At 42.3% G+C, this 10,766-nt stretch overlaps 1 protein-coding gene across 1 annotated transcript in view; it reads left to right on the top strand.

The window, feature by feature from the left end:
* Positions 1-2,426, top strand: part of LOC101345293 (disintegrin and metalloproteinase domain-containing protein 1a-like) — a 3,028-nt gene extending 602 nt beyond the window's left edge. Inside the window, exon 2 of the mRNA XM_004379130.2 lies at positions 5-2,426. Within this exon, the coding sequence (XP_004379187.1) occupies positions 5-2,253 (2,249 nt within the window). The 3' untranslated portion in view covers positions 2,254-2,426. The remainder of the gene's footprint in view (positions 1-4) is intronic.
* Positions 2,427-10,766: the final 8,340 nt, after the last annotated feature.

Here is a 10,766-nt window from a genome sequence, read left to right as displayed (position 1 = left end):
ATAGAATCGGTATATTACTCCTCCTACGAAATCGTCATCCCCCAGAGTTTGACAGTGAAGGGAAGGGAAGACCCAGTGGAAAAGGCATCCTACATGCTATATATGCAGGGCCAGAAACAGGTGATTCACTTGAAGGTGAAGAAAGACTATTTTGTGAGCAGCTTTCCGGTCTTCAGCTACCACAATGGGATCCTGGAACAAGAAATGCCCTTCATCTCACATGACTGCCACTATGAAGGCTACATAGAAGGAGTCCCAGGCTCTTTTGTTTCTGTCAACACATGTTCAGGCCTCAAGGGCATCCTGATTAAGGAGGAACAATCCTATGGCATTGAGCCCATGGAGTCTTCAAAACGGTTTGAACACGTGCTGTACACCATGGCACACCAAGCTCCAGTCTCCTGTAGTGTCACCTCCAATAAGAGTCAACAAGGGGTGTCCACCAGCCGGCAACAAGGGAGCAGGAAGCTTCGTGATCTACACGCACCGTCCTACTTGTGGTCACACACCAAGTACGTGGAGATGTTTGTTGTGGTGAACCACCTGCGGTTCCAAATGTGGGGCAGTAACATCAATGAGACAATCCAGGGAGTGATGGACATCATTGCTCTGGCCAACAGCTTCACTAGAGGAATAAACACAGAGGTGGTGCTGGCTGGAATGGAGATTTGGACCGAGGGGGACCTAATAGAGGTCCCGGTGGACTTGCAAGTTACGCTCAGGAATTTCAACAGCTGGAGACAGCAGAAGCTCTTCAGTCGGGTGAAGCATGATGTTGCCCACATGATTGTTGGGCATCATCCCGGACAGAACATGGGACAGGCATTTCTCAGTGGTGCCTGTTCAAGTGGTTTTGCAGCAGCTGTTGAATCCTTCCATCACGAAGATGTCCTCCTGTTTGCCGCACTCATGGTCCATGAGCTGGGGCACAACTTGGGTATTCAGCACGACCATTCCGCCTGCATTTGTAAAGATAAGTACTTTTGCCTCATGCATGAAAATATCACCAAAGTAGGTGGCTTCAGCAACTGTAGCTCTGACTCCTTCTACCAGTTTCTGCATGAACACAAAGGGGCGTGTCTGTTTAACAAGCCAGGGCACAAAGGTCGCACACGTAGGGATGCCATCTGTGGAAATGGTGTGGTGGACGGCCAGGAGGAGTGTGACTGTGGTCCTATCTGTGATAGGCACCCATGTTGTGACCCAACATGTAAACTGAAGAAATACGCACAGTGCAGTCAAGGACTCTGCTGCTTTGAGTGCCAACTGAGAGGGAAGGGATACATGTGCCGTCCCGCTGGGGATGAGTGTGACCTCCCAGAGTATTGCGAGGGTACCTCTGAAGAATGCCCTGTAAACACCTATAAGCAAGATGGCACACCTTGTGAAAGAATTAACTACTGCTATATGGGCCAGTGTAGGAACCCTGATAAGCAGTGCATACGAATTTATGGGCCCCATGCAAGGTCTGCCTCAGAAGACTGTTACCAATCAATGAACAGCAAAGGAGACCGGTTTGGAAACTGTGGCCGTCCCTCTGAGAATGACCCAGTTTATGTTAAGTGTATAGATGATGATATATTCTGTGGGAAACTTATATGTACAGATGTTGCATACTTACCAAGAATCAAACCCAACCATACGCTCATCCAGGTCCCTTACACAGATGACTGGTGCTGGAGCATGGATGCCTATAATGGTGCTGACATCCCTGATGATGGAGACGTGCAGACTGGCACGTATTGTGCCCCAAACAAAGTCTGTATGAATTACTCCTGCGTTGATCACGCTGTGTTCAACTATGACTGCAAACCAGCTGAAATGTGTAATGGGAAAGGAGTGTGCAACAATTTAAGGCACTGCCATTGTGAACCTGGCTTTGCTCCTCCTGATTGCAGAGCACCAGGAGATGGGGGTAGTGTGGATAGTGGGCCCCCTGCCAACCTCGATGACGTAAATACAAGTAAAAGTGAACAAAGAAGTCATAGTAGTGGTGGTGCTAATGCCCACAGAGTTGATGAGAAGACTAGAAAGGAAAACCAAAGCCTTGGCAAATTAGTGTACATACTCCCCCTGTTTCTTATTGTATCTTTTTTAGTTCTGATTATTCTTGCCATCCTTGGGGCAAGAAAGCAGTCACCAGAGACCCAACAAGAATCCACAGAAAAAGCCCCAAATGCAGTCCTAGAAGAGCCTGCAACAGAAGAAGAAGTAGGTGAAGGAGAGGAAGAACCAGAGGCAGAAAATGAGTAGTGGAAGGAAGAAGCCAAATATCTTAAACATCTGATGCACTGAGGATGCATAAAGGGCTCAGTGAAGCAAAGCTTAAGCGGGAAGTGATGACTCTGATTTGGACTATATAGTCTGTAGAAACATAGTAGTGTCAGAGAAGAGATTTTTCAAACTTTATTTTAGTAATTTTGATTATAAACACGTAGGTAAGATCACATATGAAAATATATTTTACTACTTTATTCAATTTCCCATTTCACAAAATAATGTTATTCATATGAAATTCACATTTCATGAAACTTCTCACGGATCATTTCTATCAATGTTTTGTCTTGATATGGCTAACTAAGTCACCCGAAATCATTTTCTACAGCATGCCAATCTCCATGTATGTTGTTTTACATACAGCATTATCTGTACCTGTATATATTGTTATCACAGGATTTTGCATCCCAACCACAACTATTTATTATGTTAGGAAAGTTGTTTATGTGATTAATTATTCTAGTTTACCCTGTCAAGTATATTCATGAAATGAGAAGAGATTTTAAATTAAAATAAATAAATAAAAACCTATCTTCATATGAGGCATCACTTCAGACTCCATGTGGCCTAATAACTTAGTCTCCTTTTCCTTTGGTGCTCTGGGGAAGAGGCTAGACCTGATGCAGAAGGGCTGATCATCCTGGATCTGGATGGATGGGGGAGGGGAAGACCACCTAGGCAGGGCCAAGAGTCCCCTTGCACAGGGAAGAGTACATACTTGAAGTATTCATATTTTCCTTTGTTCTGTTTTTTCTGTTGTTGTTATTTTTTCTCAACTTTTATGAAGTTAATACATTGTCAACTGACATTCCAAAGGAAGAAAACTTTGCAGGTGGCAATTTCTTTGTGAAGAAAGCACAAAAAAAGTATATTAACATTACTAATTCTGTGCCAGACACTGTGCTAAACACTTTACACTCATTGTCTTAATTTATTCCTCCAAGCATACATCTGGGGCTACCACTTGAGTCTCCGAGGGTCAGCGTGGTGCCAGGGAGAGCTGCTGATGGACACAGGCCCTGTATCATCCACTGATTCATCTGGACCATGTCAGTGGCAGCCTCAGTGAGAGACTCTGCCTCTGTCCTGCCTTCTCTACAGAAAAACCAAGTGATTATGAATAAGACAGAAAGAGCACTTCACACTTGGACTCCCCAGATGAAGGGCTTAAGGCTGGGGCTAGGACCAGTAGTACCTTCACGTGTCAAGTTGGGGATCATGTTGCTGGTGGGAATGATTTTTCTCCCAAGAATGTACTGTGGCATAGAATCGGTATATTACTCCTCCTACGAAATCGTCATCCCCCAGAGTTTGACAGTGAAGGGAAGGGAAGACCCAGTGGAAAAGGCATCCTACATACTATATATGCAGGGCCAGAAGCAGGTGACTCCATCCTATCAGACCTCCACCTAGTACATGAGGAGACAGAAGCCAACAAGATGATAAAAGTAGTCTAGAGCTAGTAAGAGGTGGAACCTGGGTGCCTCCCCAGGTATGACTGAATCTACATTCCCCACTGCCTCCATGAGCCTTTTACTTGAGTAAAAGAAGTGAGGGGGAAGACACTCAGTATGTTCCCAGTTGCCCAGAACGTAGCTTTTCCTCAGTGGTTCTAATGAAGGAAAGACTTACAAATGGATGCTGAGCTCTATTGTGAACCTACGACGTTGTATAGTCCATGTCCATTCAAGTGCCTTTTCTGTGATTAGACCCCTGACATCACAGAGAGGCAGGTTTGCATTTTATTAAGCTCTGTGGGCCCAGCACATTATAGGTGCTTAATAAATGTTTACCAAGTGAATGATTTAAACACCAAAAAAATCAAACCCTTTGTCATCGCATCAACTCTGACACATGGCGACCCCATGTGTTACAGAGTAGAACTGAGCTCCACAGAGTTTTCCTGGCCATAATCTTTATGGAAGCAGATCACTAGGACTTTCTTCCGTGGCACCGCTGGGTAGGTTTGAACTGCCAACCTTTTCATTAGTAGCCAGCCGTAAATCGTTTACGCCACCAAGGGACTTTAACCATAGCCAACCTTAAAACATGGGACTAGATTTCTCCCCGGGCAGGCTGCTACTTGCCAGTCCCTAGCCATGCAGCAACCAAACTCTTGCTCATTCATAGTATTGCTACAGGTTGAGTGAACGTCCTGAGTGATTGCTCCTGAGCATCCGTCTATGAAGATACATTTGCTGAGCACCTCTTCTATTGCCCATCCTATGCCAGCAGAAAAGTGCAGACACAAGAAGGATAAGACCTGGTTTCTGCTTTCATGGAGTTTATGTTAATTACTTCTGATGGAACAAAACTAAAACTTAAGGACGAAATCCAAAATCAAGTGTTCAGTTCTCCAAAGGCATGACTGTAAGTACAACAAGTAGGAAAACCAGGTCATGAAGATCTGCTAGTCATTCTCCAGTAATCAAATCCCAGAATGTTTTATGTCAAAAGATTGAAACGATCAGAAGAACAAAAGTTATAGTGAGTAATCATGCTACCAGTTGGGAGTCACCTGAGAGTTTTGAGAACAAGGGTGAAACTAGGTAACTGAAGGCCAGCAAATGTAAACTTGTCATTAGAGACTTCTGAAAAAGAAGTGGAAGATTTCTGCTGAGAAGCACCCTGGGGGAGAACTGGGATTTACAGAAAGGTTCATCTTCCTTAAAGGGCATGCTGATGGCGACTACAGTAAATAGTAGTGAGCATCACATATTTAAAGTAACTAATCAAAGATAAAGGAATCATGATTTATGTACAAGATAATTATGCCATGAGTCGGAATCAACTTGATGGCAATGGGTGTGGTTTTTGGTTTTAATTTGATGGAGGAGTCCCTGGGTGGCGCTAAAAGTTAGCCTGCTCAACTGCTAATCAATAAGTTGGAAGTTTGAGACTACCCAGAGGCACCTTGAAAGAAATGCCTGGCAAGATACTTATGAAAAATCAGTCATCGAGAATCCTACAGAGCACAGTTCCACTCTGACACAGATGGAAGGGTCACCATGAATTGCAGACAACTTGACAGTAACTGGTTAACTGGCAATTTAACAGAAATCTTTAAAGACAAAAAGGCAGGTAGATGATTGGAAATCAGTCAATAGAACCTCATTGTTGTTGTTAGTTGCCCTTGAGTGGATTATGACTCATGGTGACCCCATGTGTGTGGAGTAGAACTACTCCATAGGGTTTTCAAGGCTGTGACCTTTCAGAAGAAGATCACCAGGCCTGTCTTCCAAGGCACCCCTCTGGGTGTGTCTGAACCACCAATATTTTGGCTAGTAGTTGAGCACTTAACCGTTTGTGCCACCAGGGATCCTGGAACCTACTAAGATTTCATAATATTTAACAACAAAAGTTATCAGAAATTATGAAAATAAAGAAGTTGATGAGACCCTTTTTTTTTTTTCCCCCCTATCCTTAAAGTTGACTTGACCCTCAGGGTTACAAGACCAGGTTTAGACCAGAAACAAAGATTAGGACACCTATTTGAATGGACTTCCATAAAAATGGTGATAGAAAACTGCACCTATTCAAAAACTGTCAAATGAATTTTAAAATGTGTAGAAACCAGGTGTGAAGGGTTGAGTGAAGGCCATTAGGATAGACTATGGCAGGGGAATAACCATTTTTGCTGTGGGCAGGAGTGAACAGGTAGGTATAACTCAGTCTGAAATCTCTAGGGTTCAAGGGCCAGCATTCCCTGTAAAAGCACAGGTGACAATAGTCTGTTCTGCATTATGTGTGACTGCCATTTTGCCTAGTTCCTCTCCGCAGTATATTCGGGGGATTCTGAGGAATGCTTACAAGACCCACTAGTCTGTGTTGGTAGTTACTCGTGACCTAGTCAGCTGCCCCAACGGGAGACTCTGACCATGACTCCATGCCATCCTTTACATGTCTCTTCTTGGTTGCTTTGTTCTTTCTGGGCTGTGTCAGGACAAGAAACAACATAACTCTTCATTTAGTTTCCCAAATCACAGCCAAGTCCAGGCTCTAGAGTCTTTATCCACTTGGGGGAAACAAAGGGAAGTTACAATGTAGAGAAGAAAACACATTTGGATGCAGCAGATATTAATGTTGCTGGGGTCCATGGGTCATGCCCCTCCACAGGGAGACTGGAAAGGCCATCTCTCTCCTTGGCCCCAGCCTGACATCCTTTCTTGTCCCCACAGGAGTCTCTTTTGGAATGTTCTCTTAACCTGGATTTAGCTCTTCTCCCTTCTCTGAGGCCCAGTGGAAAGAAGGAAGAAAAAAAAAAAACATACTGAAAAGCCACAGTGTCAACAATGAAGACAAAGGGATACACCAGAGTTTAAAAAACAAAAACAAAAAGCTTCTTGTATCTCCAAACTTCATTCCTGAAGAGAATGTTGGCTTGTCTGGGGGGTCAAAAGTCTGACTGAAACTATTTAAAAATGGAAAAAAAAGAGCAGTCTCTCTCCATCAATGAATTTGCAAAATGCTGAACAACTGTAAAAAAAAAAGTTTCTACCCTGCTTCTAGATATTAACCTTTCAAAACTTTTGAGGTCCTACTTCAGACTCTGTTATATATATATCATGGCTTCTGATGGTTACTCTCCAGTGAGGAGACAAATCTTCCAAAACTTCTTCCCCATAACTATGTGGGACCTGACACCTTATGCCATAAGTTAGGGAAAAGCTATCTACTTACAAAGGCTTCTGGGGAGAGTAGAATCCTAAATACTTTGACCTTGAACCCCACCTATGAGCTAGATCATGGGTCTTTGAAACCTGTAACATAATTACAGAAATTTCAAAGCCTCAGCTGATTGTGTTTAATTAGAAATGGAGGTAGAATTTGCTTTTATTTGTAGGAGAAGCTTTCAGAGACCCTTTGTCGTGCAAAGGTAAACCCAAGTCCTATTCTGCACTGGAGCGGTTGAGACAGCATTTACACAACTCAGCTAACAATGTACACCAGTTGTCTTCAATGTAGGCAAAGTAACATCTCTGTTGAGAACACTGTGATGCTGACCCCTGAGAAGGAAAGGTTTTGGTGACAGAAAGTTGGGGGGTGGGACTTTGAGAAAGGAGAGGCAGGTAAAGGACTGAGGTACAAGAGGGCTGCAAAGGTAACCCCTCTAGAGAAATATGGCCTAAAGAGTCTTGAAGTCTTGATGTCAAGCATCCCTTATCTCCTGTTTTCTGAGTTGTGATCCCTGCCATTTTCAGAAAACCTTCCGTAACGTATTGCTGAATACCAGGGCCAAACCTTAACTCTGCTTTGTGAGTGGCATCAGAGAAAAATAAAATGGTTGAAACAATACAATAAAAGTACATTAAGTTTCCCTAACAATCAAAGCCTACACTGGAGTTTGTACATCTAACAGTATTCCTAAAAGAAGGAGCTTGCTATTTTATTTATGAATTTAAAATCATATCATTTTAAATGATCTTTATTAACATATCAGTCATTTCTTTCCATAACTATTGTAAATATCATCACTTGTTTCTGAAAACAACTCAAGTATAAAAGATAAAAACAACTTTCCTTAAGGATGTAGAACAAAATTCTAACTCACCAAAAAAAAAAAGACCATATTTACTGGCCTAAAGAAGACTGGAGAAATCCCAAGAGTATGGTCCCCAGACACCCTTTTAGCTCAGTGGTGAAGTCACTTCCGAGGTTCACCATTCAGCCCGGGAGTAGACAGCCCCATAAAACCAAATGGGACTAATGAGGCACAGCAGTCCAGGGACAAGGGCTAGAAGGCAGAGGGGGACAGGAAAGCTGGTGATAGGGAACCTAAGGTTGGGTAAGGATAGTGTTGATGTGTTGTGAGGTTGTTAACCATTGTCATAGGGCAACATGTGTACTAACTGTTTAATGAGAAACTATTTTGTTCTGTAAACCTACATCTAAAGTGAGAATAGCAGCACAATTGGAAGAGCGTAGTCGATGTCACTGAACTGTACATGTAGAAATTTTTGAAATGGTATATCTTTGGCTACGTATATTTTCACCAAAAAAAAAAAAAAATTTCGAGAAAGGAGAGGGTTGACATGTCGTGGGGTTGTTAACCAATGTCGTAAAACAATACATGTACTACTGGTTCTTGAGAAACTATTTGTTCTGTAAACCTTCACCTGAAGTACAATTGAAAAAAAAACAACTTTCCTTAGTGCTACGAGAGCTCTTTTCTTGTCCTTGAATACCAAGAGCATGAGTATTGTATAAAAACCTTGGTCTTGTGCTTTTCTAGCCTAACAAATCCAAACAGGAAGAAAAGTTCTGAGAGCAAAAAATATTATCCCTTTTTAAAAGAAGAAAGTCATCTTTCTTCTGATTGAAGGGGACTTAGCGTCCTATGTTCCTAAGTTCCAGGTGTTACTGGATGATTGGTCTTAGACATGGAACTTAACTTCCGTGGACAAGGGGTTCCTCCTCAGTAAAATGGCCACCCAAAGGATGTACGTCACTGGGTGGCTGGGAGGTTAAATTAGATAACATGTATGAAGGTAACTAGTGCAGTACCTGGCACACAGTGAGAGCTCAAAAAGATGCTGAGAAAATGTAGAATCAAATGTGATGATGGATACAAGACTGTAGTATTAATTGTAGTACATTATTCAGCAACAATAAAATGTATCCTCTGTCAATTCATAGCGCTGTATTTCCTTTATATCTATGGTATCCTGGCCTACTATATGGTCATTGGCAAATACATTCTATTTCCCCTACTAAATTTTAAATCTCGGGAAGAGCAGAGCAGGACTTGGCTAACATAGCAATTGCTGCCTTGGGCCACTTAGGGATAAGACTGACAGGAACTTTCTGTCTTTGCTCAAGACCATGGTAGCATTAAAAGCAATCTTGCTTCTTGGATCCCAAACCCAAAAACCCAAATCCATTGCCATCGAGTTGATTCCAACTCACAATGACCCTACAGGGCAGAGGAGAATCACCCTACAGGGTTTCTAAAATTATAATCATCATGGAATCAGACTTGACTGCCACATATTTCTCCTGGTGGGTTCAAATTGCTGACTTTTGGTTAGTAGCTGAGTCCTTAACCACTGTGCCACCAGGGCTCCTTCTTGGATCCCAGAGAAACGAAACTCTAACTTTTTTCCTTTTCTGACCCTATCCTCAATCCTCAATCGAAGAGAAACCAATGTGCACACTCCAGGCCTTGCTGCCCAAGCTTGATGCTTTTAAGCTTTTAATGGAAGTTGAATTTCACTAAAGGGCTGATACATGCAGCCTGTCCCCATTCAGTTATTTATTTACTCATCCCACAATTACATTTTGTGTCTTTACTTATGAACTGTTTTCGTGCTGTGGGATACCACAATGCAGAAGACAAAGTCTATGATCCCTTGAAAATTTAAAAAGTTACAAACCTGACAGAAATAAACAGGTAACAATATAATATGCCAGACTGTGATATGTGCTATGAAGAACAATGAAGCCATGAAAAGGAAAATTCAGAGGAGGTGCTACTTTAAGAGAGCGATTAGAAAGTCCTATCTGATAAGAGGACATTTGCGCACAGACATGCAGAAAATGAGGGAGGAAAAGAACCTGTATGTGAAACAGCTCTGAGACAGGAGCATACTGAGACACTGTTTGAAGAACAGCAAGGAGTCAGTGAGTCTGGGCAGAGGATCACGGAGAGGAGTGGATAAGGCCTGGAGACACAGCACGTAAGGCTTTCGAAAGGTATGGTAACGAATTGTGTTTTTATTTCAGTGGAGATGGGAAGCCATGGAAGGGATTTTAGCAGAGGAGTGACCTGAGCTGAAGAATATTAAAGGATCACTCCATATGCTATGAAAGAAACAGACAGGGGTGGGAACGATGGGCAAGTAAGTGTAGAAGCGGAGGACCATTAGAAACTACTGTGATTGTCCAAGTAGGAGATGTGGTTGAAATGGCAGTAGTGAGAAGAGGTTGAACTCTGGATATATTGTGAAGTAGAGCTCAAAGATTTGCTGATGGATAAATGTAAAGTGTGAAAGAAAGACAGCAAGAGGGAACCAGACAAGGATGCCCTCTATCACCACTCTTATTCAACACTGTGCTGGAGGTCCTAGCCAGAGCAATTAGGCTAGAAAAAGAACTAAAGGGCATCCAAATTGGTAGGGAAGAAGTCAAAGTATCGCTATTTGCAGATGATATAATTGTATACACAGAAAACCCCAAAGAATCTACAAGAAAACTACTGGAACTAATAGAAGATTTCACCAAAGTTTCAGGATACAAGATAAACATACAAAAATCGGTTGGATTCCTTTACACCAACGAAGAGAACCTCGAAGAGGAAATGACCAAATCAATGCCATTTACAATAGCCCCCAAGAAGATAAAATACTTAGGAATAAATCTAACCAGAGACATAAAAGATCTATACAGAGAAAACTACAAGACACTACTGCAAGAAACTAAAAGAAACCTGCATAAGTGGAAAAATATACCTTGCTCATGGATAGGTAGACTCAACATAGTGAAAATGTCAA

Source organism: Trichechus manatus, unplaced genomic scaffold, assembly GCF_000243295.1.
Source record: "Trichechus manatus latirostris isolate Lorelei unplaced genomic scaffold, TriManLat1.0 scaffold00061, whole genome shotgun sequence".
In the NCBI taxonomy this organism is placed as follows: Eukaryota; Metazoa; Chordata; class Mammalia; order Sirenia; family Trichechidae; genus Trichechus; species Trichechus manatus.
Note: the sequence above shows the minus strand (reverse complement) of the source record. Positions and strands in the feature narration are given on the sequence as shown.